At 40.5% G+C, this 14,798-nt stretch overlaps 1 protein-coding gene across 3 annotated transcripts in view; it reads right to left on the bottom strand.

Annotated features, from left to right (window-relative positions):
• The window catches only part of AMPH (amphiphysin), a 167,585-nt gene that overhangs the window by 39,810 nt on the left and 112,977 nt on the right, over nt 1–14,798 (bottom strand). For all 3 annotated transcript variants that reach the window (XM_074945325.1, XM_074945326.1, XM_074945327.1), the window contains exons 8-11: nt 12,896–12,971; nt 11,004–11,086; nt 8,169–8,310; nt 4,521–4,649 (exon numbers count right to left, since the gene is read on the bottom strand). In XM_074945325.1, the coding sequence (XP_074801426.1) occupies nt 4,521–4,649; nt 8,169–8,310; nt 11,004–11,086; nt 12,896–12,971 (430 nt within the window). The remainder of the gene's footprint in view (nt 1–4,520; nt 4,650–8,168; nt 8,311–11,003; nt 11,087–12,895; nt 12,972–14,798) is intronic.

Raw genomic sequence — 14,798 nt, 5'->3', positions numbered from 1 at the left:
AATGTGTCTGACTAGATAATTTCTCATGAAAAAAGCTGACCTGCATGCACAAGCATGTCAACTGTCCCACGGAAATTAGGTGCATAAATTATCTGAAAATCAGGCTAATAATATTTTCTATGAATTCATACACTTCATTTTAAAGCTGTATATACATAGAATTTATTGACCTATTCAGTGCAAGGAATTACACTGCTAAAAAAAAAATCCCTCGGCTGTTGATTTTCATATGAACTGGCTCACAGTTTTACACAGAGGAGTTCCAGTTAAATTTGAGCATAATCCTAGGTCACATGGATATATTGAAAATATAGTAGATACCATGACTCAGGTAATTAACACTCCTCCCCACCCCTGCATACACACTAGGATTATATCCTTTGTTAAGATTTGTCAAGTCAGCTTGTCAGCAACATTTAGATTTTATTATACCATAATCTTGAGGCACTAGCAGGGCCGGCCTTACCTAAAGTGGTGCTCTGGGCGAGGCTGAAGGTGGAGCAGGGTTGGGGGAGTGGAGCTGGGTGGGGGGGCGGGAGCTCGGCTGGGGGCGGAGCGGAGGTGCAGGCAGAACAGGAGATGGGGTGGAGTTGGGGATGAGGGAGGAGCTATACTGGAGGTGTAGCTGGGCAGGAGGGCAGAGGTGCAGGAGGCGCAGGGGATGGGGGCAGACCAAGGCTAGAGGTGGACCGCAGCTGTGAGGTGAACAGGGCTGGGGGTGAAACTGCGGGGGTTGGCAGAAGGCTGTTATTGTGACACTCTTGATGCCCCTCTCCTCCCTCCCCCGCCAAGCACAGCACCCTATGCAGTCGCCCATGTCAACCATCCATAAGGCCGGCCTTGGGCACTAGCATTCATATAGTTATACAGCTTCATGAAATAACTCAGAGTGTTAACCAGTATGTAATCAGAATCAGATTGAGTACAGAGAAATTATCTTTTACTGAGATTTGGGAAGGAAGCTGTTATTTACGAGAACTGAAACACATGAGTGGGAGTCTTATTTAATCCCTGCAAAGTGACAAGGTGAAGTACCTGTTGTGATAGGATACGGACTGTTCAAGAGATTGTTACATCATCAGCTACCTTTAGGTCAAAATGAACAGCATGCTCATTTTAACTCTAGAAAAAAACATCTCAGAAGAAAGCTATATAGTTTAATTTAGATACTGAATTATATGAAAACTTAGGAAAGTGGAAAAACTAAAAAAAGATGTGAAACACATAGAAATGTCTAACAGATTACTCAGTATATTCTATAGATTAACACCTGTAGAATGGGATGAAGCATGAACAAACAATGGCATGATCTACCTCTAAGAAGGCTTGAACTGGGAGTGTATTGCAAAGGCAAGATTGTGCCTGTCTAAGCACAAGTGTGCAAGGGAGGAGGAAGATGCAAGAAATATAGGCACTCATGCTAGGGATCAGCATGATGTGCCCTTTGCCACCCTGTGAGTACAAAGACTATGTAAGGCCACTGTCAGTACTAGCCTCTCCAAAAGAGAGAGATATAAAGGCGTGGAGTGGAGACAGGGCCATTGCTTTGCTTCCTCACCAGGAAGAGCCAGTGGAACTAGCTCGGTGCAGTGGGGAGTGCATGCTGTAGCCTCTTCAAGCTTGACTCAACAGCCATGGTCCCCAACCCTCACTGGAGCTCGGAGCATTGTGTGAGACATTTTCAAAAGTGCTCAGCATTGGCCTCATGCTGCTCCCACTGAAACAAGCAAGAGCGTTCCCACTCACTGCAAAGGAAGCAGCGTTAGGCTAAAGCAGAGTATTGTCGAAAATTCCTCCTCACACCTGCTTCATCTCTCCAACAAACGTATCTGGCACCCGGAAACGACAGTGATGGGAACAAACGTGGGAACGGCTCAAACATTTTCTATTTGGTTTGTCTGGCAGTTGAAATCCTGAAAATAAAACAATTATGTGAACAGCAAAAAGTATTATTATGCAAGTATTGTAGTGACACCTAAAATCTCTAAATTGAGTCAGATGCCTTCAGTATGTCAACCTAACACTGTCTGAGACCAGGGAAGAAGAGAACACACATAACAGCAGCAACAAAACAATTCTAAATTATCACCTTCCTCTGGTCTCACAAGATGTCAGTTTTCTTGATGTCTGTCTTTTAGTCAATGGGAATTAAATGCTGTCCTGAAAAGGGATGGACATAAGCATGTCCTTATCTACTTTCCTGAATCAGAGCCCTAAATTTTAAACTCTCTCAGGAAGGACTGTCCTTATTTTTACATCTTGTGCAGCACCAAGCACATTGTTGATGCTTACTAAATAAACAACCAATAACAAACATGACCAATCATCATAATGGATTTTTTTCCCTTCTGCTGGAGGGAAAGGAGGAGGTGGGCTCTGAACTACTGAAAATCCTTTTTGAAATGTGTAACCAGTGCAGCATGACACCACTCATCAATCTGTGGCTTTGGTGTTTCTTAACAACATTAAAAATGTTTTAAAGCTCTGCACCAGTAGAGGGCCTTGTAGGCTTGATGGCATTCAGACTACTTGGCACTGCACTGCCAAATCAACTGGAGTAACACAATACCGCATACATAATATATAATGTAAAAGTGTATGAGGGGCAAGTATGCTTTCTATTCTTTTCATTTATTATATTTGCAATAATTACTTCCCTTATAGAAACCTACAACACTCAACACCAGTAGTAAAAACACATCGTATTCTCTCTGTGCGTGCATATATATTTACCCAAAATTCTTAGTTACATTAAAAACCCTTTACACCATCTGGCTGTGTAAAAGGGTCTTGAAAGTGGTAGAAATATGACTGACCTTCATTCAAGGCCCTTTTACACCATTAGATCTTTGTGTAAATGAAAATCAGACCCACAGCTATCAATCTAGAAAGATGCACATTAGATAGATATGATATTTAATGCAGGGGGTTATATTCAGGAACAGGTTAGACTGGCACCTTCTGCGTAAGCCAGGACTCAATTTCCCCCGCAGTGGCAAGTCCACATGAACTCAAAATGCTGTGGTGCAAGGCACCTGAAACACTCACTCTGTCAGGGCCCTTACAACCTACCTGCAAAGGCCTCACAGTTAGTGGTTTCGGCCCAGCACAGGTGTGTGGCCATGGTGACCAAGGCATGCACTGTGTCACTACATCCCACTGCCAGCAAGGCCCCATGGGGCACTGACTATAAGGGGTTGTCTATACAACAAGCGCAACAGCAGCACAGCTGCAACTGTGCCATGGTAGCGCTATGGGGTAGATACCTACTACGGCAACAGAAGGGGCTTTTCCATCACTGCAGTAAATCCACAGCCTCCAGAGGTGATAGCTAGGCCAATGGAAAAATTCTTCCATCGACCTAGTTGTGTCTGCAGTGCAGTTCGGTCAACCTCACTACGTCACACAGGACATGACATTTCTCACAGCCCTGAGCGATGCAGTTAGGTTCAAGGTGACCTAAGTTTAAGGTGTAGGCCAGGTCTAAATTAACGCGGTCTTCGCCAGGGTAGAATCCTTGCGAAAGGTGGCACTGCATTTTTGTCAAGAAACTCAAAATATTACTTGAACTGAGTCTGGAATCTAATTTTGTTTTTCTTAGTTCTGTTTACACCCTCTTGATCTTGTATAAATTTAGGTGAAAATATTAACTCTCAAACACATACCACATCAATTCATACTTTATATATTTGTACACAGCATACCAGACCTAGGCTCAGATTTCAGACTATTTGTACCTGTAATTACATGACTGCCTGCAATCACAACTACTAAGTGAAATTTATGCATGCACATTTTGCACAACTGATTTTTGTTATAAGTATTTGAACCTACACCATTTTTTATTTTATTTTACAGTATAATTAGACTAAGAAAATCACATTATCTTGTACAGTGCGCTGTTGTGTAATTAATATTCATACAGGTCAAAACCAGAGAAGTACCTGATTCAGTTGGGGATGCTTTACATGAATACATGCAAATATATATTTTGCTTTCAATACACACAATCATGGAGAAATCTGCACAAAAACATAACTGAAATCACAGTGTCAACCTCCCCTCCCACCTCCCCCTGCTTTCCCCAGTCAGAATCAAGAGAAAAAGATTTTTCCCCCCCCTCATTATTTTGTTGGAAGCCCATAAATTACCCCAGGATTACTCAAAAGTGGATTTTGGGATATTTGGAAGTATTAGGCTTTAAAAACAAAGTAGGCTGATTTTTAATGAAACCTGAAATCAGATGAATGTCAAGTTTAGTTGCAAACATTGCACAGGCTTTTTAGTTGTAGCCATCCTCAGAACATCGCATTTCTTCATTTTTCAATATGCCACCACTTCTAATCCTCCTGAGATGAACAATGTGTATAAATCATTCAACGATACTATAAAAGATGAGCATTGTATGCCCTCTGCACTCAGAACCCCAACTGACATTAATAGTAGTTCCCCTCTTGGAGAATTGGAGGATTTGCAAGATTAGACTCATATTGTAGCAACCCATCATCTCCGAGACTGACCTGTGAAGGAGTCGTCACACTGATTTCTGGTACGAAGTTGTCTTCAAAGAAGCTGATGATATTCTCCTGCTGCAGCTCCTTTGTGGGTGTGAGTTTAGGCATCGGTGGGACAGGAGGCCCTTTCCTCAACTAAGCAAAGAGCAAAAATGTCACAAAGTAAAACCTTAAGGCAGGTATAGTTGAATGAATTTTAGGTTTTAAGTAGGACTAAAATAAAGAGTTCATCTTAAATATTTTGGGGTTAGATTCTGATCTCAGTTGCTTCAGTGCAAATCTGAAGTAACTCCGCTGACCTCAGCAACTCCACTGTGGTAATTCAGATCAGAAACTCACTGTCTGTTCAAAATCATCTGGTTTGAGGGAAGAAAACATTTTTTAAAATAAATCTCATGTCTACGAGGACTCCTGTTGAGAGGATTAATATGACAGCATTTCTTGGCTGAAGATTCAAACTATTAGGGTAATAGGCTGGAAGACACTTCACCTGCAACACAGTAGCATCATTTGCACTGCAGGGTTGCACAGAAACTTAACTCTCTCATTACTTGTTTTCTTGAACTTTCTTCAGTTTATTCGTTTTTCGGACCCATGTTCACCCATTATTTAAGGCTAATAATGGTTAGTTCCCAGTGCTGCCAGCTACTTATGTCCTTTTTCCCTAAGACTAAGGGAATGTCTATGCTGCCCCCGAGTTTGGCCCATGGAGGCGTGAATAGCAGTGCGTACCAAAGTGCTGTGTTGTAACTCGCCTGTGTGGACGACAAAAGGTGCCAATCATCTACATCAATTACTTTTTTCTTGACTGTGGCTTCTTATCCAATAGAAAATATGTAAGTTTTTCTTTATTTAAAACTACAAGCAAGCAATCCAGAATGAAACCAATTAAAGGCCAGCGATTTAGCCAGAAGTTGCCTAGTCCCCAATTGATAAGATAGGTACAATACTGTATATTGTATGTTCAAGAGGAAACTTGAGTGCCTATAGAAAAATCTTATTCTACCTTTGTGCTATTATACTCTAATCTGCATAACCTGGGCTTCACCCTGACACAGGATTTGTTAAATTTTGCAGTTACAAAAGTTACTTGCTGTAGTGACAGGTTTCTATGTGGAATAATCTATTGGTAAAACATATTTTGGAATTTTCTGTTTTCCAGGGAAACCATCCAGTATATTGTCTGGGACAGAGTATACCACAAAACTACAATTACTTTTTTTTTAAAAAGTAATCTTTTTACACTTAAAATTAATTTTAGGGGGCTACAAATTTCAGATGCAGCCATCAGAGGCTTGTGCTGCTGAAATCCTCAAATATGAAAGAATGAAAAATATCAGGTCTTTTAGGATAAGTTTTTAATCTTTGTCTTGTGGGTCCTGATCCAAAGCTGAGTGAAGTCAATGGGAATCTTTCTATTCACTTTGCTGGGCTGTGATTATAATTGTGATAAACAGCATCAAGCAGAGATGGCAGAAAAGATAACATTCAGGGTCTGCTAAAGCAGGGGCGGGAAAACTTTTTGGCCTAAGGGCCACATCAGGTTTCCAAAACTGTATGGAGGGCCAGTTAGGGGAGGCCCGGCCCCTGCCTCCTATCCAACCCCCCTATTCCCTGTCCCCTGACGGCCCTCCCGGGACTCCTGCCCCATCCAACCCCCCTATTCCCTATCCCCTGATGGCCCTCCCGGGACTCCTGCCCCATTAACCCCCTCCTGTTCCCTGTCTGCCCCCCCCGGGACTCCTGCCCTATCCACCACCCCCTGCTCCCTGTCCCCTGACCACCTCTGGACCCCCACCCCTGACTGCCCCCCGTCACCCCATCCAATCCCCCCTCTCATTCCTGACTGGCCCCCCCAAAACCCCTGCCGCACCCCCCCCATTCCCTGCCCTCTGACCACCCCGACCCCTATCCACCCTCTCTGCCCCCTAACCACCACCCCGAACTCCCCTGCCCTCTATCGAACCCCCCCTGCTCCCTGCCCCCTTACCATGCAGCACAGAGCACCGGGTCAGGCCACGGCTCTGCAACTGCGCTGCCCGGCTGCCCAGAGCGTTGCGCCGGTGGCACAGCGTGCTGAGGCTGCAGGTGTGGGGGGGGACAACAGGGGAGGGGCTAGCCTCCTGGGCCAGGAGCTCAGGGGCCGGGCCAGATGTGGCCCGCGGGCTGTAGTTTGCCCACCTCTGGTCTACAGTCAGAAACTAACAAAGTCTAAGGACATCTACTGTACAGTTGGCCTGAACAGCATTGTATCCTGCACTGAGGAGAATCTGATGGTAGATAGTACTGCACTTTTTCCAGATGCAACAAGCATGCTGTGATGACACATTTCTTACAACGTGACACAGAAAAAGTGACAAAACAAATCAAATCATATTTATTCTTTAGGAAACTATAATCCCTCTGATATCACAAGGATAAAAATAGCCATGGTAAATCCATAGTTTGGACTAACACCTAATAGGATATCCGTGCCTATGAAAATGTCAAAAACAGGCATATAAAACTTGGGCAGACCTCAGATGATGTAAAGCAATGTATCTCCAATGAAATCAATAGGGCAACATTGAATTACAAGTAGACTGAGTTACAGAGGCAAACAGTGTGCAAACACACTCTTCAGAGACAAATAATTTCATGAAAATACAATGATGTTTAACTGTTCCCCATATAAAAATAGGGATTGCCTCATACGCTGCAGTACTACTATTTTAACATATAGTATATCAAACTACTATCATATTTTTACTGTAATTTTAAAAAATATAATTCTGTAATCTTTCTTTTTATAAGGGTTTTAGCAGTGTTGTGCTTGTTTTAATTAAAAACTTTAAATTCTGCCTTACTATAGAAAGTATATGCTTGATATACATGTAAACCATCATGTACAATTCTTACACTACTCAAGTTGCCATTAATGAGCCGGATTCTTATCTCACTTTCATGATTCTCCATCGAGATCAAACTTCTCAATCTAGTATAAAAATCAATATAATAGGACAATCAGGTCCAATAAGTGTTTTGCCAAAAATTACCACAGTAGTATAGTATTTGAGCTACCACAAGTATTCCTTATCCCAAGGAAAGGAAAAATTATGGTATCTCAGATAGCTCTGTGTGGTGACAACTCTTGGTTAATGTTGACTTTTTAATGGCAATGCTGAGCATAAATAGTCAATAAACAAACCGTAATCTACAATTCTATTTTTGTATTAATACACAAATGTTTTTTAAAGTTTTTCATACAGTAATTTATGTGCTGGATAGATCTAATTCCCATGAAAAACCCTGAATATACATTCTTTTAAAGGTCCTATACATAAAGTATCTCAACACACACATAGTTCAATCAGCACCACTTTCTAGTCTCAATCCATTCTCCCTTCTCCTCTTATTAAGATCAATTTCAAACAAACACCTGCAACAGGGGAATGAGCAGCTGGGGCAACTAATGGTGTTACAGCCCTTCCTGACAAAGCCACATCAGTGCTGCTCACCATCACTCTTCATTTTAATGTAGAAATCACTCCTCCTGCACTCCAGCACTCACCACCCAAATGTAAATCTCACCCGATTTATCTCTGTGGAATCTCCCACAATAGCTCAGCTACATCTGTGTAAGAGGCCCACTCCCCAGGTTAGCTTTGCTCCTACCTGTGAAGGTGATTTAGGTCGAGCTGGTGCAGGAGATGAAACAGGTGCCAGTGTATGATTGGGACTAGATGAAGGGCTAGGCAGAGGAGAGGCCTCCTCAGGGGGTGATGGTGTTTTCGCAATGCGGAGAGGACCTGAGTCACTGGATGAACACAAAGTAACAAGTTCTGAATATATCATGAGGCTTCACTGACTTTATACCACGAGTTACATTTCTGAACCCTTTGAGAAATGTAGGTTTCCAACTCTATAGCCTCAAATGATGATATTTTTGACACAATAGTTGAAATGCATCCCTGGCATCAGGGATGTATTTGGCCCCTTATGTGATTAAATAATTAAAACAGTGATTAAATTCAACCTATCTATGAACTATAGTGCCAAAGGAAATTCTTATTTTCTAAAGGTTGTTTTCTAGAACATCTACTGTTCTCGTGCCTTTATCTTCAAAAAATAGAGTCCTTACATTTCAGAAGGTTCTGTATTTGAAATGATTTCTCGTGTCAGTTTGAAAGCATAAAATGTGAATGACAATTATTGTCTTCATTAACCAATTTACTTTACACAGTTCACAATCTAAAAGGCTCTAGTGATATACAATCCCAGTTCAAGGGGCAATAATAATTAATAGTAATCATACAGAACAACAGCTATAAGAAGAAATTTAATCAAAAACCAAAGACTACTACTAATTATAGGGCCACATGCTCAGCTGGTGTAAATCAGCATAGCTCAGTTGATTTTGTCAGTGCTATGTCAATTTATACCAGCTGGATCAAGCTCAAAGTCAGAGGGACATTTTACTGTCTAGAAATTTCTAACATCTAATATTGAAGAAAACAGATTTTTCCTTCTATAATTAATGAGCCTACAGTCTACAGCATTCTATGAGCACAGTATTCAATAAGAAGAGAACTGGCCCTACTTATCTTTAGGGAGAAGTGAAGCATTACATGATTGAGGAGACCAACCACAATCATGTTTTTAACACTAAAGCAAAGCAAATTTATTCTTTGGCAAGAATATATTGTAGCTCACACTCACCACCTCTTTCTGTGGAAATATTTTAAAAAAAGGAATATGCAGTTATTAACAAGCTCCTTCCTATCTATTTTATTTCCCTTCAAGGTAGCATATTCAATTACATGCCCCTTAAAATTGTTTTGTTTTGTTTTCCTTCTCCCACTCTGAAGAAAAGTCCAAACTTCAGTGTGTTCTTTATTTACTTCTTAATAAAAAATATTAACTGTCTTATTCTGAAATGACCCTTTCCTGAGTTCCTGAACAAGCTTTTCAAATGCCACTAAAAAAAACTGCCCTCAAAGAATCCTTCCAGGTTTGACACAAGATCTAGTGCATGTTGGGGCATAAGATATTTCAGAGTGTGCACGGTAGTTAATTTTATGCAGGCTTTCGGCAAAACAGTTAGACTCAAGTAAAGCTGTTCGTTCTTCATCTTAATGCTGAATCTTAGCATAACAATGAAAAGCTTCCAAACCAGGGTTATGACAGTATTCACACAACAACATAATGTAGTGATGCCCTTATATATACATATATACACACACACAAAACTTGTCATACCAGAAGGTCAAAAATACAAGGTTATTTAAATAAATTAGAAAATAGCCCATACTGTATTAACCACTCTCTCTCATTCATTTCTGAGAAGAGTAACTTGGCAAAGGAAGAGCAGGGGAAGCATGTGTGTGTTTGTGGGGCTACAGCTGGCCAGAACATGGGTATATATTAATGCTAGTTTAAAAGTATTTTGATGGAAAATTCCTAACGGCAAGTGTGGTTTCTGTAAAATCAAAGCTTCTACAAGTGCATCATGGGAGATGTAGTCCAAACAGGGAAGTCCATAGGGAAGAATGGGACATTAAGGAACTAAAACTCCCATGCGGCACTGTGGCAGCTCAGGGAGATGCAGATTAAGGTCGAATGAACCCAAAATGAAATGTTTGGATAATTCTGAATAGACATTTTTCTAACCTTTGCATTTTGTGAAAAGTTCCAATATTTCAAGTTTTCCTTCTGATTTAGGATGAAAACAAATGTTGAAATATTGGAATCTCCTTTGGGATAGAAATTCTGGTTTATGATGAGCTCTAATGAATGCTAATGTGACACTGTTTTGGGGGGAAATTAGCACATTGGTCAGAATTTAGTTCCACGATTGCTTATGGAAGGGATGATGGTTATAAATGAAGGAGTTATGTATTCTGTCTCTCTAAAACTTAGATTTTTTTTTCTATAGATCAGTACCATTCTTTACACACTTTGTGCCTTTTCATCCCATCATCATTATACAACTGAAAGCAGAAAATCCATTTCTGTCTATGCCAGGCAGAGAGGCAGCTGATCAAGCTGTGCAAAGTAAAAGTCAGGAGATAAAGCATCAGTATCACCAACCCAAAATGTTCCCAAAATGCATAAGATTGGCTTAGAAATCATAATTTAAAAATATATATATATAATTTTGGGATTCCTTTAATTTGCCTTTTAGTTTTTGAACCTTTAGGGGGCACTTGGGCAATGTTCTCAGGCTTTCCTTGGCCACCATGAGGGTTAGAAACAGACTTTGTTTTTAACTAAATCTACATGCCTTCAGGAGCCATGGCTTTAAGTAAAACACCATATATTACAAGATTTGTGGTAAAATAATTAGACAAGGCAACACTGTTGTATATTCCACCTATAAGAATGCAAGGGCCAGATCCTTAGCTGCTGTACACTGGTGTTCATAGATGAAGATGTAGCAGTACCACATGCTATAGCTGGGCTGACTGTTTTAGAAAGGTGAAAGCCCATTGTAATTTCATAATTTATTACCTGGGTGCTCCTTGGATGGTGAAGGCCTTGTCAGCATGCTGATCTCCCAACTTGGTCATCACCTCATACAGTTTGTGGCATAGCTGAGAAGAAAAACACATGCCTATTAAATGTGATATTAGGTTAAAGGTTGCAATATTAGATAAAAGTGCAGATGGTAAGCCTGGTTTAGAAATTGCTGACTTCTCTAAAACAATATAGACCTCTTCAGGTATACCATAGTGTCATGTTCATTTAGGGCCTGATTCAAAGCCGACTGAAGTTGTGATGATTTGGGGAGTCTATATATAATTTATTCATTCTGTATGTGATTACGAATTCCATGTGTTGCTCTAACCTGCAATGTGTAGTGAATGAGCTGTGGCTGTCAAGGACACTCGCATATTCACACCATATCTGGCTGAAGCACCAGAACAAAAAAGAAGTGGTTAATATGAATGGCTCTCATGCAAATAAGACCATCATAGGACATTGGGTTGTCTGAAGCCTAGGAAAACAAGTTTTCTTCAACTTCTCTGAAGGGTTCCTTGGTTTGAAGAAATGGAATTTCCACAGAAGCAGGACATAGAACCAAGTTGCTAGTACTAGCTTTTAAAAAAACTACAGACTGAGTGTGTCAGGGAGCCAAAGGGAACCTTAGGGCAGGAGAGATGAACAAAGGGACAGGCTTTTGAGGGAGAGGGGACTTTTTTGATTACAGAATCAGCCAAGGAAGAAGGGAGCTGTCTGCAGGAGGGAGAGAGAAAGGTTCCATGATTCAATAATTAATTGACATTTGTAAAGTTCTATGGGGTGTTTCTTAGATGAAAAAGAGGCCAATTTTATGGCATATTTTGGTTTGCGTGGAGAGCTCCTGAAGGGAGCCAGTCTTAAGCTAACTTTATTAACAGTAGAGAAAACAGGTCACAAACACCTCCTGTAGCTTGTTGTGTCTAAAAAAAACAAACCGTAAAACAGAGTGCTGTTAATTACCAGGCTTAATCCATAGGTTTGCCCTTAGTCCACCCTGACATCCTACAGATATGAAGCAGAACTCACCCTGTACCAGTACTGTAGAAGGGTGTGGGTTTTATCATTGCACACAACTAGAATGCATACCTCTGGAATTCACACTCAAAGGAACAGGCTCCTTTTTTATTTTTGGAATGTGGTGGGATCTCCAACCTGTAAGAGGACAGTGGTTGGGGCTTTCAAGTGTGAGGCACAGTCAAGGTTACTGTTGGACCCTTGCCTGAAAAGTTGGTTAGTTTCTAATATTTCTTTAACTCTCTGTCTCTCTCACACACACCCAATCTGGTCTGCACACAGTTATTGTACCAGTCTAACTATTTTTAAATTTAACTGATTTTTGGGTGTAGACAAGCTCTTAGGCATTGACTTGGTGAAGTATATAAGCATACGGTCATAAGTAGCTTACTGAAGTTACTCTATTAGCTTGAGAACCATGAGCATATTGATAAATTGCTGGCAGTGTAGGAATTCACAGAGGTAGATCTTGAAAGGGGAAGCCTCTACCATTGCCTCTTGAACCTGTTGAGTTGATGCCGTTTGAAAGTTAATGCTGGCACAAGGTGCTCAACAACCTTGCCCCATTAATAATGTGTAAGAGGACAGTGTGAAGGGGGAAAAAAAAAGAGGGAGGACATTCTAAAAAAAAAGAGAAAGAGCTTAACATTGCAATTGCAGTTGGATTTTTATCCAACAATGTCAGGGAAATTACTTTTGTATAGTGCGAAGAAGTGTAGTGAAAACTCATGTTAATACTACACTGTCACCAGAGATCAAGGCAGTAAGGACAAATTCTCAGACACATCGCTGCAATATTTTCCACTGCTCCCAAATAAGACATTTGTTTGTTGCATAATTCACACAGCACATTTAGTTTTACTCACCAAAGCTATTTCCTTGTGAAACTTGGATTCAAGGCTGGATATATTTTTGAAAGTGTTCACATAGAAGCCAACTCGTCTGAAAGAAGATGAGAGAGAGAAAGGAAAAAAGGAGGGTGAAGAGAGTGAAGGAGAGAAAATGAGCTGTTCATTTCTTTCAAACAACAAGCAATGTTCTTCATTGTGTCCCGACGATTGAGAAAAGCAAACAATTGAACTGGAATATTAAACAAAAAATTGTATCTTGATTCACTGATCATGTAACAATTCCTGAAGTGCTGCAGCTGCGGGGCCAGATTCTGCCGCACTTGTTCATGCTGAGGGTTACTTTCTTCCCCATATGGTCCCATTTATGTCAGTGGAAATACTTAGGGAGTAAGTTAATACTCATTGTGAATAAGGGTGGCAGAATCTGTCCTGTAGGCATTATCACTGAAGATAATATCATCAGTGCCCAATAAAACAATTATATTTATGTATTGTACATAAGCTCCTACCATGTTAGTACAGAATTATTATTATGTATTTGTAGTACAGTAGCGTCTACAGCACTCCAATGGGAGCAGGGCCCCACTGTGCTAGGCACTGTACAAATACATAGTAAGAGACTTAGGGCATGAGAGAGGAACAAAAGGGACAGGCTTTGGGAATTTACAGTCTAAATAGACAAGACAAAGTGGGGGGAGTGGAAAGGCAAGGCAGTCAGAATTGAAGTGACTTGCCTTAGGCCACACTGCAAGCCAGTGGCAGAGCCTAAAACAGAACCAAGATCTGTTGGATCTGAGTCCAGTGCCCTATCCTCTGGACCACACTGCCTGTTCAAATCATGCTAATTTCAGATCCAAGAGATGAGAAACATGTTCCCCAAATCTGGAATACCAATCTAGTTGCTGGCCTTACTGAAACAAGAATATATGATGTTTAAAGCATCCAGGCTTTAAGCAAGCAAAAAAAATTTTCAATGTCTATTTTTCACAAGACTCTTACTGAGCTCTTCCAGTCTCACTATAGTAACACTGTGAGACAGGCAAGATTAGCAAATACTCCTGTGCACATAGAGATTAGTGCATAAGTATCTTATCTCACATAGGGCTTCTATGGTGGAGAACATTACAGCATCCGAGTGCTTCAAAAACATTAATGAATATATTTTCACAGCATCCCCGTGAGATGAGGTGGCATTATTTCCATTTTACAGATGGTGAACTAAGGCACAGGGACATTAATGTCAAAAGCACACACTAATATTGGGTGATCAATTTGAAAATCTGAGGGGTTTTTGAGGGCATTTAACATTGTACAGTTTTTTTGTTCGGAACACAGTCTCGCAGACTTCAGTTGCAGTCAGCACTTCTGCAAATCTGATCTCCAGGGTATCAAATTGGGCATCCAGAAAATGAGATGCATACAGTTAGTGACCTCCTGTGAAAAGTTTCATTCAAATGACTTGCACAGAAACTCTGTGACAGAGATAAGGATAGAATCCATTTCTACAGACCGTTAAACTGTCGTAATCACAAGACTGTCCTTTCTCTTCCTGCATTACACCTTCCAACTTCTGGAACAAATGAGCTTCATTCACTAAACAAACCTGATTCATTCTCCAAGCACCATCCATCACCTCACAGGCTGTATACATACAAAGTTTTAAAACACAGATGCCTAAATAGAGCATGCAAAATATGCACACATGTAAAAGAAAATAATTATGAATGCAAAAATACATAATTGTACATGCATGTAGGTATCTGCATATAGAAGTTTGTGAGAGCAATTAATTGCACTGTGTGTGTGTATGCACATTTTCTGAAATTGTTTGAATTTTTTTTAATTTGGTCCTGAAAACGTGTCTTTGGTTTATATTAGTGCAGAAAACTTTGAATAATCCTAAGAGCATAAAAACTTA

This window comes from Natator depressus, chromosome 2 (genome assembly GCF_965152275.1).
Source record: "Natator depressus isolate rNatDep1 chromosome 2, rNatDep2.hap1, whole genome shotgun sequence".
Lineage (NCBI taxonomy): Eukaryota > Metazoa > Chordata > Testudines > Cheloniidae > Natator > Natator depressus.
The sequence above is the reverse complement of the archived record's forward strand: the minus strand, read 5'-3'. Positions and strand labels throughout refer to the sequence as shown.